The sequence below is a fragment of the Pezoporus flaviventris genome, unplaced genomic scaffold (genome assembly GCF_033815535.1).
Source record: "Pezoporus flaviventris isolate CSIRO_AGI_PZ_B2104156 unplaced genomic scaffold, CSIRO_AGI_Pfla_v1 ptg000096l, whole genome shotgun sequence".
In the NCBI taxonomy this organism is placed as follows: Eukaryota; Metazoa; Chordata; class Aves; order Psittaciformes; family Psittacidae; genus Pezoporus; species Pezoporus flaviventris.
The window spans coordinates 3,826,012-3,848,968 of NW_026892644.1; the positions used below are offsets into that span (position 1 = coordinate 3,826,012).

The following is a 22,957-nucleotide window of genomic DNA, read 5'->3' on the forward strand; positions in this document are numbered from 1 at the left end:
GTTTTCTAAATATTTGCATTAGGGGCATACTAGAGGTACATTTCACAGAATCAGTGGAAATCGTAAGGGATAAGGAGTATTCATGTACCATGTTGTGTCTTAGCCTTTCTTAATGAACTGATTTACCTGAATGTTGCCTTTAACTACAAAATAACATCACTTTTGCATTTCTTTTCCATCAGTGTCGTCTATAGGTAGAGTCCAAAAAAAGGGAAATTTTGGTTCTTAAAAGAGGTTTTGGAGCAACTGTGAGCACAGTAGGTTATAATGAAAGCTCTGTTGTAATCTTAAGGGGTGCAGTTAGCATCTTCTTCAGTATCCAAAGTCTGTCATGCTAAGAAATGAAGGGTCGAGAACTAATGATCTAACTTTACTCAGAGTAGGGTTTGATGAAGTACTTCAGTGACCATTTCTTTTTTTTTAATTGGTGGAATTACTCAAGACCTAGTGACTGTTTAAAATGTCAGTAAGAGCTTCCTAAGGCCCTGCAAAAACATGTTTAATTATGTTAGTAACAGAGATTGCTCAAATACTAGATGTTTCATGAATATTGTTAAAACCTAAACACCAAAACCAATTAGAGAGAAGGCAGCTCGGGAGTTTTAAGTTTTTCTTGTTAATTCAGCATGGCTCAAGAAACATCTGCCATAAAACCAGCAGTTCAGTGGTGAAGGATATGCTTTAAGTACCTTGAAGTTATATTTCCTCAACTGGAATATATCTATGTAAAAATACGTATGGACAGATATGTATACTGTAGATAGATAGATATATCTTACTCATTTCAGGCTCTTCCCTTGCCTTTGCTTGTCTGTTTAGAATAAACAAACCACTCCTTTTCCCCAAACACATGCTGCACTGAATTTGGGGGATTTTTCACTGTTTTTTTTTTAACATGAGAAAACCAGTTTTTCAAATGAGTCTTTAGCTGGTGATGCTGCATTCTGGAGGGAGTAATTCTGTGTTGTTTATTCATTTGAAAAGAAGTCAGCCACCCTGAAGATACTGTACTGTTCAATCTGTAGCCCCAAAGTAATGAAGATCCATTGTGCTGTGCCAGTGGAACACAGCAGACTGTGCTTGGTATCTCTTTCACTGAAGATCTCTTATGCCTTTTTAACTCTCACTTATACATGCCTACTACCTTCCTAGCATCTCTGTCCTAGCACCTCTGTTAAGTGCAATGTTGCCCATCAATGTGTGCAGATGGAGAGGTGTCAGTCTCTAGGTCTTACCATATTGCTCGTTTTGTTCCATAGCTGCAGTCATTTGCATGCAAAAGCCATAGGACTTTATACCAAGAGCTCATGTGCAAGCAAGCATGTATGTTGGTTACTCATCACAAGTTGCTAGACATTAACCACATCCCTCCACAGGGACACTACACATCTAGTGCAGGTATGAGACAATGTGCCTGGGAAACTGCAGCTGCCTTTAATTGTGTGTATCACAGCAAAGATGAGATAAATGCTTTAAATTTCAAAAGCCATGTTGGACTTGTTTCTCTCTCTCATTGTTAACAAAGACTCTAATTCCAGTCTGTGCAGTTGTGGCAGAGTTGCAGCTTGGATTTTAATGCTAGATTTTGTTTTGCTCTCTTTCCTCCAAACACAACTAATCCCATATGGTTAAGGTAAAAAGTACATGAAATTATAGTAAAACTCTGGAAATTTAGAATCTCCCGTTGACTGGCCCTGAAATTATTGCATAAATTCTAGGAAATGAGTAAGAATTCAGCTTCTAATTTCTTGCGCATCACACAGTTCAGGTGCACAGTGCTCATCTTCACATGAGTACCTCTTCTCCCTTGCCTTTTCCCAGAGGCAACTGCTGCCAGTGACTGTCTGTGAGAAGGCTCAGCACCCCCAGATCCAGACATGCTGATGTGCAGTCCTGTTGCATGACCTTCACACAGGCACCTGGCAGCTTCCGAGTTCCCTGTTTGCATCCAAACAAAAGTCTTAGGGATCACAGAACAGCAAAATACAGATTTCTGTGGAAATCTCTTAATTATTTACATCACATGTTGTTTTATCAGTAAAATGGGTCTTCTGAGAGAAAGCTCTGCCTGTTGGCTGATGATTGGGGGTTGGAACTAGATGATTTTAAGGTCCTTTCCAACCCAAACTATTCTGTGATTCTATGATTTGGCTCAAAGCACCAACAAAGTTGCATTCTTCTTACAGATCCACTTCTTTAAAGTCTGGCAGTTATCTACTTGGATCATGTTTTTTCTTCTGTAAACAGCACAGTTCTTGTCAGTCTCAATTCTCTTTATAGCTTTCCTGGTGAGAGAACAAAAGGAATGCAATGAGTTGACAGCTTTAAATTCAGTACCGAATAAAAATATTGATGATACTCTGAGTGAGGGGTTTGTGTGGTACCCAGTCTGTAACCTGCTGAAGCCCAGTTCCTCAACAGCCATGCATCGGTGGGATGAGCATCCACAGCAGAGATGACTGCAGGCTGCTGAGGGATGTATGCTCAGGAACATTAGTGTAAGAAGGATAAAGAAAGACTCCACATGCAGCCATGGTGATAAACTGTAATGGTAAGAGATCTGCTGCACAGATCCTAGCATCCATGCTATGTGACAGGCATCACTTTCAACAGAGGTGGTCAATATATGGTCTGTAAAGTCAGTTGAGTCTGTTGATAGCGATATCAGTGGGAGAAGTGTGTGTTAATGTCCCTCTACATTCATACATACATGAATTGTGACTGTGGTTGGTCTTGCAGGCAAAAACCAGATGTTTCCAAAGATGCCCAGCAGGACCCAGACAAGCTGGAACTGGCTGTGAAATAGACCCTGAATAGGTGCCTGACGCTGTAGGACTAGATCTGTGCTTTGGGAAAGTAGCTTGGATTCAGAGTTGAATTTCCATGCAAAGTACTATACTTTTGCTATTGCCAAAGACAGCACACACACACAAATCATGACCTGTTTTCTTTTACTCCAGGGTCTTCAACTGAACTCCATTGTTTCTTCATTTCTGGAATCTTCAAGCCAATCCAGATATATTTGGTATCTTTCTCTTTATTGTCTATGAATTCCTGTGGAACAAGCAGAAGCATGTTATCCAACAGTAGAGCGTTTCTGCTGTGCCCAAGTCACGATCCTATCTCATGCACAGCTTTTCATGTAGTCCTTCACATGGAGAGCAACGGCAGGAATCCAGCTGTGGCAAAGCAGCCCATTACAATGGCCCATACGCATGTGACCAGCCACAGTTTTAATCCCAGTTGGCGCTCAGGTTAACTAGCTTCAAAAAACCCCTCAGTGATGCTCCTCACCCTGATGAGCCAGGTTGCAAAGCCTGGGCTTTAGGGTGAGACCTGTTCCTCAGGGAATTCTGAGTTTCTCAGAAGAGCCATTCAGCTACTTTTCTCAAAGGAAAATGAGAAACAGGTCTGGCTGTTTGTATTCTCATTTAGTGGTTGAATCAGACCTCTCTTCCCAGAGCCAACTAATGGAAATGGGTGGGAATTCCCTGCCATTTCCTCCTCCTGGTCAAAAGTACTCTGGTTTCTACCCTTGCATCTCTTGTGCCTCTCCTCTTTAGCTCTACTCTCTTGACACTCTCAAAACAAGCTCCTGTCTGTGGAGAGTCAGATGCTTTGCACGTGATGGGGCTCTCACTTGCCTGCATGTACACCTGACATTTGGCCTATGTTCACCTGGTGAAATGTTTGGCTAAGGCAGATACCCATTGCACAATTTTAGGGCTGCTGAAAGACTCACCATTTCAATTTCATCTTCAATAACAAGAAGCTGGGATTTCCTGGCCAGACAGTTTTTCTGGCTATCATCCCAGCTTACAGCCTCCTCAGAGAAGTAGTAACATCTGCTCCTGTGCAGTTGCCACCCAGGAGGACACAGCTCGCATGTTCTTCCTGTGAGTGGAGAAAGGGAACAGTTAGCTCGCAGAGTGACTTGTTCCATTTGCCTTGTAGCATTTTATGTTCATGTGCCTGGGTAGCATGAAAGCAGCCTGTCCCCATTCCCAAGCCTATGTTCACTGGGTGTAGAGAGATATTTGAAGGCTCCAGTGCCATTCCTCTGCTCAAACTCCCACTCCCTTGCCATGGTGCTACGTGCTTCTGCACTCCCATTGCGCATCACTGGGCTCTCCACCTCCCTGGGCACCTGCCCGGTGGAGAGCATCAGCAGGAAGTACATAGAAGGCTGACAAGACACTTTTCATCTCCCCACATGCAGTCCCTCTGAGGAGACACTGTGTGATGTGGAGTGTGTGGATTTGACACATGATGTGACCAGAAAGCACAGGTGCTTATCCAAACCGTGTCCATGGAGCTGGAGAAAGAACATCCCCCATTATTTCCTTTAATGTTTACAAGCAACGCAGTTACAATCAGTTCTTAGAAAAGGATTGGTATTTGATAGCAAATAATAGATCCACAATAGAAAGACCACAAATTCTTCCCCTTCCTGATCCTTGCAAAAGGATAGGAAATTACCTCCCACTTATTGCAATTACTGTCTGAAAGGTGTTTTCCCGAACAATGGGAGGATCTACAAGATACGGCATTTCTGACAGAAGCTCCTGGCAGAAATAAATGTAAAGAAAGTACCAGAAAGTATTTATACCAAAAGAGGATCAAAACTATTGTCATAAACTGTTAATTCAGATCCTGTCATCACTTCTGTGCAGAATGCCATGTTCCCTGGGTAGAATCAGTGAGTCACCAAAAACTGCAGAGTGTCAGAGAAACAGGAACAGAGACAACAGAATTGTGCACCCAACACATCCTCTGTGCTGGGAAAGGACTAACTTTCCTCACCCTGTCCATCTTCACACAGTTCCTCCATGAGCCATTTCAGGAGCACTGCCAAGACAGTCTTCTCTGAGGAGGTGTGATTGCCAGTGCTATTTACACCAATATGGGACAAACTTTCTGATTTGCTTGCTCTGCACTTCAAAACTTGAACAAAAAAGAGATAATGGTTAGCAACAGGGTCAAGGAAATTTAGTCTTATACTGTGTGAATATGAGGATATGTGTATGTACATATACACTGGGGGGTAGCACTCAGTTATAAGCATACTCAGTGTGTGTATTCTGTGTATACTGCCATACCCTGGCAAAGGGTGTAGCTGCTAAATAATACGGACAGTATAGAAAGTTTATCATTACATAAAGAATACACAATATTTTGGTGAGATTTTAGGGACAGTTGGAAGGAATGTGTTTTCTGAAGTTTTCTTAAACTCTCTTCTCTTATGAGATGAATATCCCTCTGGAACAGTTCTTGTACAGCTGAAGCATGCTATGGATTATGATATTACTAGTACCAGGGAAGTCTCATTAAATGAAATTATCTGAGTCTGGGTTTTATTTCATTTGTTCAAACCTACAAAGAAATTAAGCAAAATGGTCTCAAAGTAGCATTATAGATGCAAGTTTTAACTTCTAAGTCAGGAAGTGCAAATGTTTTGATTGTCATAATGATTTGAAACCTTCTACACTTTTCAGCATCGCTGATGACAAGGTAGACTGCAGCAACTCCACCTCAGCTGCACAATATATGTTAAATGACAGGTAGCAAGTAGAAAGCCACATTTATTTTCCTGCATTTGTGTATAACTTGACACCTTTCATGCAACACTAAGGGAATTTCTCTTTTGGTGTGACTCTGCCTTTGAGGTTTCACCATGTATGCAATGAAGAGACAAAAGATCTACTCACGTTGCTTGGCTAGTACAGCTATGACACCTAGCAGGACAAGCACAAGGGCTCCCAGGACCAGTGCCATGTAGAACCAGGCTGAGCGCCTGTGTTGCCAGCCTGGAGGGAAGTGGGAAGAAAAGTGGCTTTAGGTCTTTGCACTGTTAACACTGCCTTTATCTATGTGAGTTTCTTACGTGGAAGCAAGAGAGAGATCAGTCTGCCGTTTGCAAGCATGCAGGGACATTTTACTCATTAAGAATTTGCATCCATTTTACATACATGCAAGTGAAACTGAAAGATCATTTGGTCAGATAGAACAAGTGATTTTCAATCAATCACTCTATTAAGAATTCACTCTCTCTCCTCTGAGTTAATTTTCTCAGGCATTGCCTTCTGCCACCCACCCACCCACACCTGGCAAGACCCTGCAGAGCAGTTCAGGGAAAGCATCGGGGATGGTCTGTGGTACATTGCTCCTCTCTGGCTGCACTCTCTTGTGTTAACCTGCCTGAAAGCTAACTTACCTGAATTCACTGAAAAGACAACACAACACATACTGACACCATAGCACAGTGAAGTACATCTGACAAGCGTCTCTCCAGCTGTTTGACACTCGTCAGCTTGTGAGAGTGAATCACTCAGGAAGAGGCAGAGCCTGAGGAAATTTGAGGTCATGGTGCTATTTCCACAAGCCACAGGGTTGCACTTTCATACTGCTGTTTTCCTGACCTTGCCTGCATGAGATAGATAGGCAACTCCCCCACTCTCCAGCTGCCTGAGATATGTTTTGTAATGTTCCCTTGCAGCTTTCTGGGGGCCTGATCTTGCCTGGAACATGTCCTTCAATACAGGGAGGCTGGCAGTCCATCAGCACACTAACTGCACATGGGGAGCTGGGTATTACACTACTTCCAAAGCCAAAGGTGTCCCTGTTACTGTTCCTGCAGAGAAACTTAACAGCAGGGCTCCTAAAATCTGTGGAATTTTACTTTCCTTCGCTAAATTTTCAATGTAGGGCACAAAGGCATTTTTAAAAATTATTTTTAAAATCTCTTTCAATATTATTTTTATAGGGTAAATGTATTATCTGAGAACCCAGGAAAAGAAAAAAGAAACCTTATTAAGTGATAAATCAGTTCTTTATCGAGAGATTGTATGTAAAGACTCTTTGATAACAACTTTTACTGTTGGGTAATAGGAAAGATTACATCTATAGTTAGTAACCAACGGCCAAACAAAATAGCACACTACCAGAAGCGGAAGTCTCTGATCTGCTGCTCCTTTTGGGTTTCATCTTCACACGCAGTTCAGCATATGTGATCATGTTTCCTGTTAAGGAGTAGGGAAATGCTGACATTTGTGGTTGTACAAGCCATTAACTGGAGAAACAGTAAAGAATTACACAGAAGACCTAGTCTGCATAAAAAGGGGAATGTGTTTCCATAGCTGCTAGTTCAGCATTTTCTTTTAGGAAAAATCAGTTGAGATGATGACTGATCATTTCCTGCTGCTGCCAGGAAGTAACTAAAAGCCTCCTCCATAATCTCTGCTTGAACGACTTGTGTCCTGTATGGCTGGACCAGGAGGCAGGCAGACAGGCTAAAAGATGGGTAAGACCTGGGTACTATCCATCACAAATATTCCATTGTTGCTAAGCCACCTCAGGAGATATCATAGGGACTTAACAGCCATGACCCCTTTGTGGACCAGGGAGGTCCCAAAGGGAAAACTGCCACTCAGAGAAATGTTTCTGCAGCAAGGTGACTCCTGGGGGCATTCCTGACTTGTGAATGTTTACGCTGGGATATTATGTGATGCCTGTAATAGCAGAGGAAGGGATCTGGTGGTTGAAGATACCATTTCCAGGTGCACATTGCCAAAGCAACAACAAAAAAAAAGCTATTAAAACAGCATGGTGTGAGTTAGATTCTTTATGAAAACATTTAAAATTCTGTTTTATTGGGGTATTTTGTACAGCTACTCCCTGGTTTTATAGATGGTATTTGGACCTTTGGTAGACTCATCTTGATTTCATAAATGGTGAAATTTTACCAATCTGAATCAAGAATAAGCTTCATGCTACAGTCTTAGTTTGTGATCACTGGGGCTTTTAAAACAAAGCAAGCAATTTGTGTTGTGTAAAATCTCACTGATCAGGGAAAAACTTGGAAGAAGAGGGTCTTACTCTGTTAAATGAGGTAGTTTTTGATATGAGAATTACTGAAGTGTGTTGAGGTTTTGCAGTAAGAAAAATAGTGAGGACCTGAGGCAAATAAGATTTATTCATACAGGTAAGCTGTTCTGTGGTTTAGAGAACCTGACCTAGTACACTTTGCTGCTTGCTTTATTGCAATTTATTAGTTCAATGAATTGCAGAAGTGTGTAAGTTCTATTTACCTGCATGGATAAGTAACTGCTCTCAAAAGAAATGCTTATAAAAGTTTTTCTTCTTAGAGTGTAACTATTTTTCAAGCAACAGTTAGGACTTTCAAACTTTTCAGTGCACGAGCCTTATAAATGGAGACACTTCTTATAAAATATGTACTTTAGAAAATCTGCTCCTGTTACTAAGTATTTTCTCTCTCAAATAAAGATCCATTCCTTTAAATAACATCTCTCAGACTGTATGAAAAAGAAATTATTATCCACATGAACTGAATATTGAAAAAAAAGGATTACTTCTATCATGGTGTGTATTGGCACATGGGCATCTGAATGTCAAGTCCTCAGAAGGCAGCATTTTTAAAATACCACATAAACTTAATTTTACCGGATGCTTATGCTCCCTTACCTAGTTTAGCAACAGGTAGCCCTGGTATTAGGTGGAGATCTCTGTCACTTACTTATACTGAAATTTCACTTTATTTCTATATGCAAATTTTCAAGTGCAGAAAGACATCTCTATTTACTGGAAGGTTATACGTGGTGAATGTGCAGACAGGGAATGCTTCTGTCAGGTCAGTCACTCAGAAGTGTCAGGCTTTACAGACACCAGGCTCTTGGGTTTCACTGGACATCAGGTTGAGTGTGAGCCCACAATGCACCCTCATCGTTACAGATCATGCAAGCCACCAGCGGGGCTGAGTTAAGAGACCTCTGGCTTGCAAAGGAGGGGAAGTTCCTGTGCTGCTCCACTTGCTCCTGCTGCAGCCACACCTGGAACACTGTCTCCAGATGTGGTCCACTCCATTCTGGATGGACCTGGGGGAAACTGGAGAGGGTCCAACAGAGAGTGAGCCTGGTCAAGGATTGGACAGGCTGAGGATGGTAGGGAGGGGAACAAGAAGCTAAGGGGAGAACTAATAGCAGCCTACAACTATTCATGGGCTACTTTGAGAATGGAGTTGAACTCTTCTTGGTTTGTTTTTCTGCTAGAGGAAAGGTCTTATAGGTAATCATTTATGAATCATAATGAAGTAACTCTCAAATTATTCTTGAGTAAACTAGGAACTTGAGTCTTTCATTAGAAGATGGATTTCCAGTCTGTAATTATCTTTGTTTGCATTTTTGTAACACTTTTCTACTTTTGAACATCTGTTCTGAAGCACTTGCTAGCCCACCAAAGCATGTTCACAGATAGTACCAAGTACTAACTCCTCCTCAACCTGCTCTAGTAGAGCATCCAAAAATCACCTTGTCCTTGTAATTCAGAGCACCTGACTCACACCTGAAGTCCAACTGGTTGTGCAACAATCTGGTATGGATCTTCTCATTGGAACAGGATCACAACAAATCCATTTTGACCCCTTTTCTGGGTGCAGCCTCCCAAACTGGGAGCTGCAGACATTTTTTATTGATACATTGTGTTAAACATTATTTAACACAGTTTTCCCACTCTATAGATTTCAGTGAGTGAGCTTTCCTTGGCATTATATTGCGAATCTATGCATGTTTTGCAATTATGCCACCAGTGATTTTTATATCACTTTTCTGTACCCTCACAAGACTTGATGATCTTAAAGGTCTTTTCCAACCTAGTTGATTCTACGATTCCATGAAAATACATTGAATAGATTTTGAGATAAGAACAGAAACTCTGTAACTTGACCAAACCAAATCCCTTTAGCATGGATAGGGAAAAACAGAAAATATGATCTATAAAGAGACTTTTATTCTCAAATCCAAATTTTACATATTTAAAACACCTACTCAACTACTAGAAACCTTGGCAGAAATTCAGGTTCCTTCATGTTTACCTTTCATGTGTACCAGATCTTGACAGAAGCTACATGTTAGCAAGGTAAATTACCTATGCTCCCCACTCATAGTTTTTGGTATCTACTCCAGTATGCAGTTTACAGCCTAACTTACACAAAGTGCAGCCAGGAGGAGCTGGGCACATTCTACTTTCTGATAGCCTTGTGATCTTGCCTAAAGTCTGGGAATCTGCTACTCAGAGCATTCATCTGCTGAATCTGCAGTGGCATTTAAATCCAGCCCTCCCTCCCTCCTCCATGGTGACAGTTTTACCCCCTATGCAGTGCTTTCCCTCATGCTCATCTTGAAGCCGCTTCTGTTTTTTTGCAAGAAAGGCAGATATCCCTGGCCAAGAGCAACACCGGCAAAAAATCTGGCAAAGGTAGGGATGTGGGTATGAGCCATTCTCCAGCAGGCATTTCAATGTGTCGTAGAGACAGTGCCAAAGGGAGAGCTTGTGATGCTTGCCACAGCTCCCACCTTGGAGCTGAGAATCCTCACTTTGAGGATCAGATTCAAATTCCCATTCCAAAGGAGGAAGCATTGAAACCTCTTCATGAACAGTGGGACATGCTATAAGTGTGTTTGGCATGTGGATGCTGTCCTGTCTGAAGCAGCTTTGAGCCCAGTCAATGTAGGAGAGAGCACCTTCTAGCTCCTAGAGAAGAATCTAATTCCCAGAAATGGTTGACCGAGCAGCACCTTCTGACATTGCTCTATCCTATTATGCAGCCACTTTGGGCAGTTCATTGCTCACCATGCTAGGATCCCGGACTCTCCTCCGTTAGGTGTAAAGAGCTGCAGGGCATCTCAGGGAGTCATTACTATGCAGTGGGGAAACTTAACACTAACCACTGCTGTACTTACACTGAGCTTAAGTCTGTTTTATGAATATTGCTCAACATGTCCATCACATTTCAGGATTATTTCCTGAATTTCATACCAAGTATTTAAAAATTACAGAACTTATTCTGTGGAAAAAATCCATTTTCTCCCTTTCTTCCTGAAAGTTACTCTTTTCTTTTACAAGAATTTCTTGTCATAAAAGAACACTCACCACCTGGATGACTATGTGTGAATTTCAGTCAGTTTTAAAACATCAAGGAACTGGAATTGTTCATTTGCATTTTTAAAGCATGATGATATGGCTCAAGTTCTTGTCTGTTTTAATAGTGATAAAAGTCATGTTAATGTATGTTAATGATGAAGACAGAGAAAGAATTGTCATCAGGGAGGTATTTCTAGCATGTTCTATGCTTATATGAAGTCCAATATTGCTTAATACTATTTGGTGCTTTTTCCATTTGTGTCAAAGTAGAAAAATAATTGCTAATAAAATCCAAAATAACAGGAAGGTTAACAAACAATAAAAAAAAAAAAAGCCAGCCATAATGATAGCCCTGTAAGTTCAAGCCCTGTCAAACAAACCGTGTTTTAGTATAAGCAGACAAAGGTGGGGAGAGAGAAAGGGCAAGGAGACACCAGGCATTATAAACAGTGAAGGAAGGATTATTTAAGATACTTTTGTCTCTGTGTAACTGAGACAGAATAACTGCGACTTGTGGAAATACTGGGTGCATCTCTAGTGCCCGTATTTTGGTAGGAGATGGAAACACTGGAGAATGACCAGAAAAACTTCAGAAAGCTAGAATGAAAGACTTGAAAGCAAAAGAACACTGAGAAATTACTTTATTACTGTGGCCAGTAACTTCATGTGAGAATATACCGAGTGCCAAAAGCTATCTGATAAAGTCTTAACAAGAACTATCTAGATGTTAATGAGAACTTGAATTGGAAATTAAAGCCTAGCCTATTTAAATTGAAGTTTTTCCTTCAGACAGCATGATCAAGGGACATACTTTGATGTCTTCAAATCAAGATTTGATGTCTTCTTAGAAACTGGGTAAAATTCTAGGCAAACCCTCTGTGGTTTGTGTTGTACAGGTTATGGGAGTACAAACAACATCCATGGATGCATAAACATACAGTCTAAGGTAGTACTTTATGTTAGGTATATAATTAAGTGAACTTTTATTTTTTAGATACACGTCTTGTAAAAATATAATTTTCCCCCTCTGCCCCCATCCTTTTCATGATGGGGGGGAAGAATCATATGGAATCATATTCTATGGTAGAATCATAGAATCACAGGATAGTTAGGGTTGGAAAGGACCTTAAGATCATCTAGTTCCAACCCCCTCCATGGGCAGGGACACCTTGCACTAAAAAGTACATGCATTCAGAACACCATCATCACTATTAATCTACATTGTAAGCAGAACATCTTCTAGAAATGCTCATCACACAATATTGTTTCTTTAAGTAATTAAATGCTCATAGTGAGAAGCTGTTATTCATATTAGCTGTGATCCAGAATTTTGACAAAATGCTTTCGTGAATTAATTTCTTTTTTCCAAGTAGTGGAAATCTTAGCTCTTAAAAAAACAAAAATCATCTCTTTTCCCTGAATACTGACTTAATCCTTTGTAGTCTTTTACAAATATATGAAGTGATCACAGATTGATAATGTGGTTTTAGGAAAATCACTACTGGAAAATTAAAGAGGAAGAGCAGGAGGGTTTTAGGAATCATTCAGTACTTCCTTCAGTGATAGTGACTGCACTGCCACTAGCTTTCTGATTTACTAGATAATGTTCTACTCTTTTTCCATGAAGACATTATAAAATGCATAGATCTGATTTAAAAAGAGAAAAAAAAAAACCAAAAAAAAAAAGGAAAGAGATTATGCTCATTATTCAAAAATATCCAGTTTTTGTTTTGCATACTGTTACTTGAAATAATGGCCAGAACCAAGACACTACTCTGTAGCAATAGTGACTGAGGAGTAGCTTTGCCAATCGGTATCTCATGAGTATCTCTTCCACCACTTGCGAATTTTCACCCTTTTGCATGCAGCATTTTATAGCATTCTTCTAATATTACCCATAGATAATTCTAAAAATTAAAAAGAGAGAAAGAGAGCACTTGAGAGAAGACAGTGTGTGCACAAGAGCTGATTAGGTATTTTACCTGGAACTGATGTCTGAGAAGGAACGTGTGGTCTTTCCCTCGGTAGCATTGCCACGTCTGCATATGTGATATCACCTGCCATTGATGAGTAAGTCCCTCTGTCTTATGGAAAGAGCTGGTTTAATATAGTAAGTTGCATCCTGTATTAGCTTTGCCTGCCTCCAGAAGTATACAGACACTGTGCTATGGCTCTGAGGAAGGCTGAGAAACAGATAAAAGGAAGGAAGTTACATCTTTCAACACACTTTCAAAGTGTATTGACACCATTCTGTCTCTTGTGTGATGTCTTACCCTTCAGAATACAGGAGAAAATGAAGATTAAAAAACAATCTTCTTATTAATATAAAAAAAAAATCTTTTTGGCCAAAGCAGAGCCAGGTTTCTAAGGAATATCCAAACCCAGACTTACACAGGTACAAAAGCTTTGCTGGTTCTCACGAGAACGGCTGAAGCAGTACAGTCTGTGTTGTGGATGTATTATGCTTGTATGCATGATCTTACATAGCCTATTCACCTAAAAGGAAGATAAACAAGATATATATCAGTACAAGATGTTTTGGGGCTAATGCAACTGCAACCATGGTTAAAGCTACAAAAATGTAACTCAAATTTATACCTGCTCTATCCAACAAGTGCTATAATGGTTTAACAACTGAATTTGGATTATGTTAATGATGCATAAAATTTAATTTAAAATCAAATTAAAACTAATTTTGTTTCAATATTTCAGTGTAAGAGTAGTTACGACCAGACTAGAGCCACTCTTCCTAACTTGCTTGAGCTATCCCCTGCTTGAATCAGAAACTCTACAGGCAGAAAGCCTGAGTTGCCTTTAACTCCTTGTTCATGATCCATGTGTTTGCTGCAGGCTATTTTCATGGCAGTGGTATTGTCTTCTATTTTGGAGGAAAAAACAAGCAAACAAAAACAGCAAAAAAAAAAACCCACAGATTTGAATTAAAGCCCTTCTAAAACCTAAAACCACATTTCAGAACACACAGACATGGAGCCCTGTGCATGCACAGTCCAGACTTTCCCTGCTAAGAGCTACATTACTGGGTTTGTGGTTTATTCCCACCTAGAAAATTCCTTTAGATTTTGATGCAGATAGACTCTACAAACCTACATGGGTCAACTGAAAATAATGTTTGTTCTGTGATATAGTCTACTCACGTTTTCTGTTACATACAATAGGCCTTCAACGCTCTGGATTCGAACAAAAAATAATGTTTGGTTTTGTGACCTGTTACTGATCTTTTCCTTCCTACTCTCAGCATTGGTAACAATGTTAAATGCAGAAACAAAAGGTTTAAGGAAAAAAAAAAAAGAGCCCTTGACAATCATGGAACAGATTACTCAGAAGTGCCACTCAGGTACAATTTATATGCACCGTACCTAAATTTTTGTTCCTTTACCATCAGCCACAAAGTGATCAGTATGCAGATGTGGATACTGTTAACTGGATACCAATAAGGTTTGTTTCATGGCAACTACACACCAGCCGTGTCACTGGTCCTAACATGAAACAGAGCTTTTGTCTTCTGATTGAATCAGTTTCCATTGCTTCCCCCTGAACTTCTCACCATCCTTTACAGCAGGCTCTGAAATGGAAAAACAAACACACACACACATACAAACAAAACCAAACAAAAAATACCCCCAAAACACCCAACCCCAAACCAAAACCCGCTTTCCTTTTTAATTTTTCTTGGGGGTTTTTTTTGGTTTGTTTTTTTTTTAATTTTAGTCCAAGAGCTAGATGGCCAAACAGGTTGCTTAAACTCTCATTCTCTCTGTCACTGCATATACACCTAAGCAGTTATTTCTCACATCAGTCTCTCCTAAATTACTCAAGATCATCAAGATGTAATCATGTATACTTGGTGTAAGCATGGGTCTTTCTGAACTAGTGGAAAAAAAATAGTGTTTCTGTTTTAAGGGAACATGTCTCGCCTCTTCTCTCTTCTCCTCTCCTCTCTCCTCTGAAAAATGCATTTTCAGACAAAAGAGGAATCTCAGTAAGTGCAGTGCAGACAAGGCAATTACATCATTTGTGACCTTGAAGATTCTCACTTGCCTAAAGAAAATGACAAATGCACACAGTTATTTTTCAGAGCAAACTTACAAAATAGCCATAAGAGTTTCTCAGTTTAGATTTTAAAGTCTACATGACGTGCTCATTGTTAGGACCGATCACAAAAAGGTAGGATAATTTTAATTTCTATAAGGAATAGGTGATTAGAAGCCTTTGCAAGGCATTTTTCTTGAATTCTTTATATCATACTGTAAAATTATGGTTTTTCCTTACTTTTAAAATGGATACTGCACTGCTACAGAATTTTCATTTGATAATCTTTTTTTCTTTTTATTTTAGCTCTGTAAGTATTTTCATCATTTTCTTTGCTTTCCATTTAAATTCTAGCTTTATTGCTAAATACCCAGATGTGGGTCATCAGGTCTGACCCACTGATCTCTCAGTGCCAACAGTACTTTAAGAAGAAAAAATCCAGGCTGTTGTAGGAAATGACCACAGTAGAACTAGGAGATATTTGTTAGCAAAATGACCCACTGCTCATAAAGACAATAGAAAGCCCCCTCTTTCCTGCCCATGAGTCTGGGGATGAATGAGTCAGATATCCAAGGCTAAGCAGTGTTGCCAGCATGCATATTGCAGGTTCATGGAGTCATCTGGGGAGGGAGGGAGGGACATCTGGAGGCCTCTAGTTCAACCCCTGCTCAGAGTAGGGCTGGTTCCACAGATACATCAAGTTGCTCATGGTTTTGCCCAGGCAGGTTTTAGAAATCCCTGTGGACAGAGATCCCATGGCCTCCCTGAGCACATGTTGCAAGTTTTTTTCTTCTGCCTGGTCACAGTCTCTGGACTGCAACTTGTACACCTTGATTCTTGTGGTTTTGCTGTGCGCCTCTGCAAAAAGACTGCATTTGGTTTCTCTGTAAGCTTCTTCTCTCTAACAGAATACTGCAGACAAGCTAACAGGCAACCGTTAGATTTTATAAAGCAAGCCACTTTCACTATGTGCCATTACATCTTAAAATAAATCAGTGTTCTTGTAAATTCATCTAAACTGAGTTCTTCTGGTTTGTTTAGATGGTGTCACAGGTGCACTTTTATCACATGAACATCTCCAGCCTCTGAAAAAACGTTTTGCTTGTGACAACGCACTGCTGTCTACTGTTGTATTTTGCAGAACAAAAGCTTTAGAAGCACAGCCTGTTTCAGCCTTGTCATTAACCTCTGTCATCTTGTCACAGCCTTTTTGGTTTGTTACTCCTGTGGAAAAACGTCATCTGAATATCAAAATGCTTCTTTACAAGCTATAATCTGGGTTGGGCATCCACGTGGCTTAACTCATCCCAGGATTCACAATCACCTCGTGTCTTCTCGTTTCACCAGGTAGAGCCTTGCCTCAACTTCCTCTTTTGTTCCAGCCACCTGATTAATACACTTAGCTTACAGTACACGAATGCTGGTGAGGCCAGTGAAACAGCAGGGATTGCTGTGTATGTCAGCCACATGTCAGGGAAGGGGAGAGTGATTTTATAGCCTTGAGCTTTTAGGCTGTTTGCAGGAGCATGGAGAGGCAGTTCAGACTTTCTTGCAGCATCTGCAAGGAAAGATGGTGGGGTTGTTGTGTAGGAGTTCTTTGTACATCATTTAGAGTTTGGCAGTTTGGAGCTACACTGGCTCTGTTGACGTAGGCAAGTGAATGCATGCTCACATTCTTCCCCATCTTGACACGTGCTCCTGATTGCACATAGACTCTCCACTTGTAACCATCATGTTAACGTTGCTTAGTAATGTTCTGGTGTTAGCACAGTTACCAGTTCCAGTTCTGCACAGAGTAAATGTGATAACAGCTGTGATAACCCCTTCTGTGGGTGTGACAGTGTGTCCTTCATTGCATGCAAGGGCAAAAGTAGACTTGAAACAGTGATGTGGGCTGCAAAGTAGAATTCAGCACCTTCAGCCACAGAATAGGCAGCTCAGCACAGGGCTCCAGCAGCCTCGGGGTGCACATTTTGAAGAACTTGAACTGCTGCTCTGACAACAAAATGGACCTTTCCACTTCTCGAAGGCTGAGCTGCAACACTGACTTCCAAGCTCAATTGAGTGAATGCCATGAGTTGATCTCCACAATGGGTTTCAGTTCTAAACCCTATGTCACAGAAAAGCCTGTGTGTACAATGAGGCACCCAGAAGACAGACATGATTAGAGCTAAGGCTACAGCCAAAGACCCTTCCTGCCATAAATGAAAGACCATGCATTGTTATCCCACACTGCAGCAAAAAAGATGTCATCTAAACAGCAAACCCATGAATTTCCATGCCAGTAGCTTCATGCTCAGCATGTGGGTCTTTGAGTAGGTAGGAAGCAAACAAGGTTTGAAGCCTGTGAAATACGTTTCATCCCTATGCAGGGTTTTGGGTGGTTTTAGGGCATGTCAACTCTTTTTGAATTTCAGGTTAATACTCAAAGATGTTGCTGTGTAGATTATTTTTCTGAGTGCCATGGATTCCCTTGGATGCATTTTTCAATGCTAAGCAGTACTGGGGTGAGTATGTTTCAGTGTCCTAAGCAGTTTGATGACAGCATGTCAGGAAGGAGCTAGTGAACACCCCTTCCAGCACACTGCCAAATTGCCTTCTCTCCTTTCTTTCATTCTCATATACTTAGTTTTCCTTCAAAGGACTGAAGCAGTGAGCCTGCTGGAACCACTTCCATAGGTAGCATGTTCTTGGTGATGATGTAAGGTATATTCTGGAATGGTATAAGGTCTTCTGGAACCCTGTATCTGTGACTTGGAGAACGACTGGTGGGGAAAAAGTGGTGTATCTCCCTGCAGACCATATGTCTGCACAACCGCATCCAGTGCTTTGGACAACAGAGGATGTCTTTGCAAGGTGAGACACAGCAGAGGTGCTGTTACAGTTGTAGATCACCCTGGCATGACCACAGCCCAGTGGTTGAGTGAGCACATCCTGGTTCAATACCAACAGACTGTAATGCATGGTGCTGGATGTGCCCCTACAGCAAAGTGCAGCACTGCACAATGTGGACTTACAGCATGAAGTCTGCTTGTTTGGCCTTCCATGATGTCCTCTATTCTGCCACACAGGCATAGCTTGCTTTCTTTCAGATCTACCCTGTATCTTACCCTCATGTATTAGAAAGTGTTATCTCTTGAGCAGCATTTTAACCTGGGGGTGTGAGAGTATTTAGCAAAGAAGGGCATGTCACTCTTGCCAGGACACAGTTGGAAAGGCAAAAGTAAAAGGACTTGCCCCAGATCACTCAAAAGGCCAGTGGCAGAGGCTGGAAGATTGCTCAGCATTCCTGTCGCTTAGCACAGCACCCTTTTCAGTAGGCCAGGCTCATTATTAATGCATCATATACTTGCAGAGTATAAAAGTATATAGACATGTATATAATACATATATAATATATAATAGTATTAAGCCTACAATACCAGTCCCCAGAAAAGTGGCTAGCTATCCAAACACAGAAAAGCAGCACCATAGTCCATGCAATAAAACATGCTGTGCAGTGAATAGGCTGTGTGCCCCTATAGCAAAGAAAAATAAGTGCATAAAGGCAGGACTTGCACCAGCAAAAAAAAAAAAAATGCATGAAGGCTTCCAGAGGTCCGATTTATTTGATGGCTTTATGATTCTGTAATGATTTTTGTCCCCTCTGGTAATTTAAAGGAGCACGGAGGCATATAGCCAACATCAGACTGGGAGCTCCGTTTTGGCGCTCTCCAGCTCTTAACTTACTATGTTTTTTTCAGCTCAGTTGTCATAATAAATGAGACCACAACGAGTACTTCCTCCCACAAAACTTGCAGTGCTCTCTAGCGTTATTTCTTTACAACTACAAGTGTGCGACAACTTTATATTGGTCCCTAGAAGGCACAAACACAATCATGAATGAATTTTTCTGGGCCATATAATTTCAAGATTCAAAAGGTAATTCTTTCAGTTACAGCTCTGTAGAGCACCAGTGCTTGTTCGTCCTGAGATCCACTTGCATGAAGCTAAGGGATTTGTTCTCAGCTTTCAACTGAGTGATTGTGCTGGAACTGGACACTGTGCTTCAGTCTTTACAGAACTTTTTGTCAGGACTAGCTAGGAATCCATTAAGAAGTCCATGCCTTTTATATTTTTCATAATATGCTGTATAAATTTTAAGTGCATATATTTTTTTCCAGTGGAAGGAAACATCTTAAACCCCAGAATATAAATGGTGATCAAAATGCCTTGAAGAAGAATAATATATTATACGACCTTACCACATCCAATGTGAGGTAGTGGCACAGTTCTCAGTCACAGGGAGTCAAAGTCAGCAGAACTACAGTGTACAATGTGGGGTGGTACAGAACAGTGAGAAAAGGCTGAACTCAGCCCCTGAAGAATTTTCAGTAGTAAAGCCTGGATCTTGATTTGTTTTCTCTGCAAGTTTAGGTCCCTACAAAAACACCATGTAAAACATTGCAGGGAAAGTAACCGAGCAAGCTAACTAAGAGTTTACTGTCTGACTGCATGGCTTCTACAGCTAGAAGTCTAGACACATAGTGATGTATATATCTAGATGCATAGCCTAGATCAAGACACTGATCATGACATTAAGATTTCAGAAGCAAAGAGGAGAAATTAAAAGCTGAAATAGGAGCCTGCTGAGTTAAAGCACTGAAGAAAGAAAATTCTAGAAGTGTCGCTGTAAAGCAACAGTATGTGCAAAGCAAGCCATGGACAGATCTTGCCAAAGCATCCTCTTGTGATGATGTCGACTTAAAGGGTAGCAGTTAATGGTTTGATCAATAATAGTGACCCTTCCACAGAGAAGTATAAGGCTAAAAGTCCACTTTAAGCTAGGTAGAAAACAGATGTTATACAAATCTCTGACTCTATAATGTACTTAAAATTAACAAGCTGCTTATTTTAATAGCTGTAAGGTCAATGCATCAGCTTGCACAAAGACATGTAGATTATATACTTTCATCCTGAAGAGAGACAGAAGCCTGAAATCTGTCTGGATTTTAATCACAAATAGAATCACAACGCATTGATTCATCACAATTCAGGTCTACAATTTCCCCTTAATCTGACATCAGATATCCTGTCCACTGTAAAGTAGTGTAAACCTTCAAAGACCCTTCAGAAATCCTATTCACTTTCACTTTCCAGTATCTTAGATACCCAGGACTGCACTCTTCTTGCAAATCCACTTGTACAGGGAGTGGCAATTATCAGCATACACTTGTGTCAACTTATAAGCAGCACATTTCTTTTCTTTCTTCCCTTCTTTTAACATAAAACTGCAAGAGACAAGCAACACACAGATATGAAAATCATTGAAAAGTTTTGTAGCATATCAAAAGAGTGAAACCACAAAGACTGGGTATTTTTTCGTCTTATGCTGTCTTTCTTTTGATTCTCTGACACACACACAGGTTTTATTTGTTTAGTAAGCTTCACCCTTTCTCTGTTTCCTTACCTGTTACGCAGCTGGAAGTAAAAAGTTTACACAGCACAGGCACCTACTAATAAAATCAGTTCCTTTTTGAGAGCTATCAGGGGATTTCATTTTTCAACTGCATATATTGACCAGAATTCTGTACTAAGGAAAATCAAAATAGGCTGAGCAGCCTAACTGGAGTATGGGCTTTGTTATCTTACTACTGCTTTCTCACGGTCTAATGGCTGAACAGCCCAGGCACAGAGAGTGGAAAACATGTCACAGAAGCCAACACATATTCACTCCAGAATGAACCTACCTGTACTCTGTATCACTCCAGAATGAACCTACCTGTGCCCTGTAGAAGCAGCTGAAAAACTCCTGCAGCTATAGCATGCTGTGCTTTCATACTTGAACTGTTAAGCCACATGCCTTCATTTGAAGGTGTAACTTCTAATGACAAGTTTATTCACTGCTAAGACAGCTACCGACTGTCTTCCTTTTTTTTTTATAGTCGTGTTTTTTTTTCTCTTCTCCAGGCTGAACAGCCCCAAATTCATCAGCCTGTCTTCATACGGGAGGTGCTCCAGTCCCCTGATCATCCTCGTGGCCCTCCTCTGCACTTGTTCCAACAGTTCCCTGTCCTTTTTACTGTGAGGACACCAGAACTGCACACAATACTCCAAGTGAGGTCTCACAAGAGCAGAGTAGAGGGGCAGGATCACCTCCTTCGACCTGCTGGTCATGCTCCTTTTGATGCAGCCCAGGATACAGTTGGCTTTCTGGGCTGCAAGCGCACACTGAAGCCGGCTCATGTTCATTTTCTCATCAACCAGCACCCCCAAGTCCTTCTCCACAGGGCTGCTCTGAATCTCTTCTCTGCCCAACCTGTAGCTGTGCCTGGGATTGCTCCGACCCAGGTGTAGGACCTTGCACTTGTCATGGTTAAACTTCATGAGGTTGGCATCAGCCCACCTCACAAGTAGGTAAAGGTCCCTCTGGATGGCATTCCTTCCCTCCAGTGTATCAACCAAACCACACAGCTTGGTGTCATCAGCAAACTTGGTGAGGGCGTACTCAATCCCACTGTCCATGTCAGTGACAAAGATGTTAAACAAGACCGGTCCCAACACCGATCCCTGAGGGACACCACTCGTTACTGGTCTCCAGCCGGACATTGAGCCATTGACCACAACTCTTTGTGTGCGGCCATCCACCCAGTTCTGTATCCACCGAGTGGTCCATCCATCAAATTGATGTCTCTCCAATTTAGAGACAAGGATGTCGTGTGGGACACTGTCAAACGCTTTACACAAGTCCAGGTAGATGACATCAGCTGCTCTACCCCTGTCCATCAGTTCTGTAGCCCCATCATAGAAGGCCACCAGATTGGTCAGGCAGGATTTCCCCTTAGTGAAGCCATGCTGGCTGTCATCAAGCACCTTGTTGTTTTTCATGTGCCTTAGCATGCCATCCAGGAGAATCTGCTCCAAGATTTTGCCAGGCACAGAGGTGAGACTGACTGCTCTGTAATTCCCCGGGTCATCCATTTTCCCCTTCTTGAAAATGGGGGTTATATTTCCCTTTTTCCAGTCACCGGGAACTTCACCTGACTGCCATGATTTCTCAAATATGATGGCCAGCGGCTTCGCAACTTCATTCGCCAGCTCCTTCAGGACCCGTGGATGGATCTCATCAGGACCCATGGACTTGTGCACGTTCAGATTTTTAAGATGGTCTCGAACCAGATCCTCTCCTACAGTGGGAGCCAGGTCTTCATTCTCACAGTCCTTGTGTCTGCCTTCCAAGACTTGGGTGGTTTGGTCAGAGCCTTTGCCAGTGAAGACCGAGGCAAAGAAGTCATTCAGAACCTCAGCCTTCTCCAAATCCTGTGTAGGCAGTTCTCCTGAGAGCTTCCTGATGGGGCCTACGTTCTCCCTCGTCTGGTTTTTATTTGCTATGTACCTGCAGAATCCCTTCCTGTTATCCTTAATACACCTAACCAAGTTTAATTCCAACTGGGCCTTAGCTTTCCTAATCTGGTCCCTAGCTTCCCAGACAACATCCCTGTACTCTTCCCATGCCACCTGTCCTTGCTTCCACCTTTTATAAGCCTCTTTTTTCCTTCAATTTTTCCTCAGCAACTCCTTATCCATCCAAGGAGGTCTCCTGGCCCTCCTGCTGCACTTCCTTCTAGTTGGGATGCAACACTCCTGAGCTTGTAGCAGGTGATCCTTGAATATCAATCAAGAGTCTTGGGCCCCCCTGCCCTCTAGGGCTATATCCCATGGAACCTTCCTAAGCAGGTTCCTGAAGAGGCCAAAGTCTGCTCTTTTGAAGTCCAGGCCAGGGAGCTTGCTGCACGCTCTTCTCACTGTCCTGAGGATCTCAAATTCGACCATCTCGTGATCGCTGCATCCAAGGCTGCCCTGGAGCATCACATTTCCAACGAGCCCTTCCCTGTTGGTGAGCACGAGGTCAAGCATGGCACCTCTCCTTGTCAGCTCCTCTATTACTTGCAGAAGGAAGTTGTCTTCCACACAATCGAGGAACCTCCTGGAT

The 22,957-nt window shown here is 41.5% G+C and overlaps 1 protein-coding gene across 5 annotated transcripts; it reads right to left on the minus strand.

The window, feature by feature from the left end:
* Positions 1 to 671: 671 nt before the first annotated feature.
* On the minus strand, positions 672 to 14,510 carry LOC133281191 (killer cell lectin-like receptor subfamily F member 1). Of its 5 annotated transcripts, none has more exons than XM_061476460.1 (8): positions 14,313 to 14,510; positions 12,918 to 13,118; positions 6,942 to 7,019; positions 5,709 to 5,807; positions 4,804 to 4,944; positions 3,743 to 3,894; positions 2,942 to 3,054; positions 672 to 2,285 (listed from the first exon to the last, which is right to left on the minus strand). In XM_061476460.1, exons 2-8 carry the CDS (start codon positions 12,997 to 12,999, stop codon positions 2,153 to 2,155), a joined length of 798 nt encoding a protein of 265 aa, XP_061332444.1. In that variant the 5' UTR covers positions 13,000 to 13,118; positions 14,313 to 14,510; the 3' UTR covers positions 672 to 2,152. The 5 variants fall into 5 exon arrangements, with proteins under 5 accessions (XP_061332444.1, XP_061332445.1, XP_061332447.1 ...); XM_061476461.1 differs by lacking the exon at positions 14,313 to 14,510 and adding an exon at positions 13,327 to 13,398; XM_061476463.1 differs by lacking the exon at positions 6,942 to 7,019.
* Between the last annotated feature and the right edge of the window lie 8,447 nt (positions 14,511 to 22,957).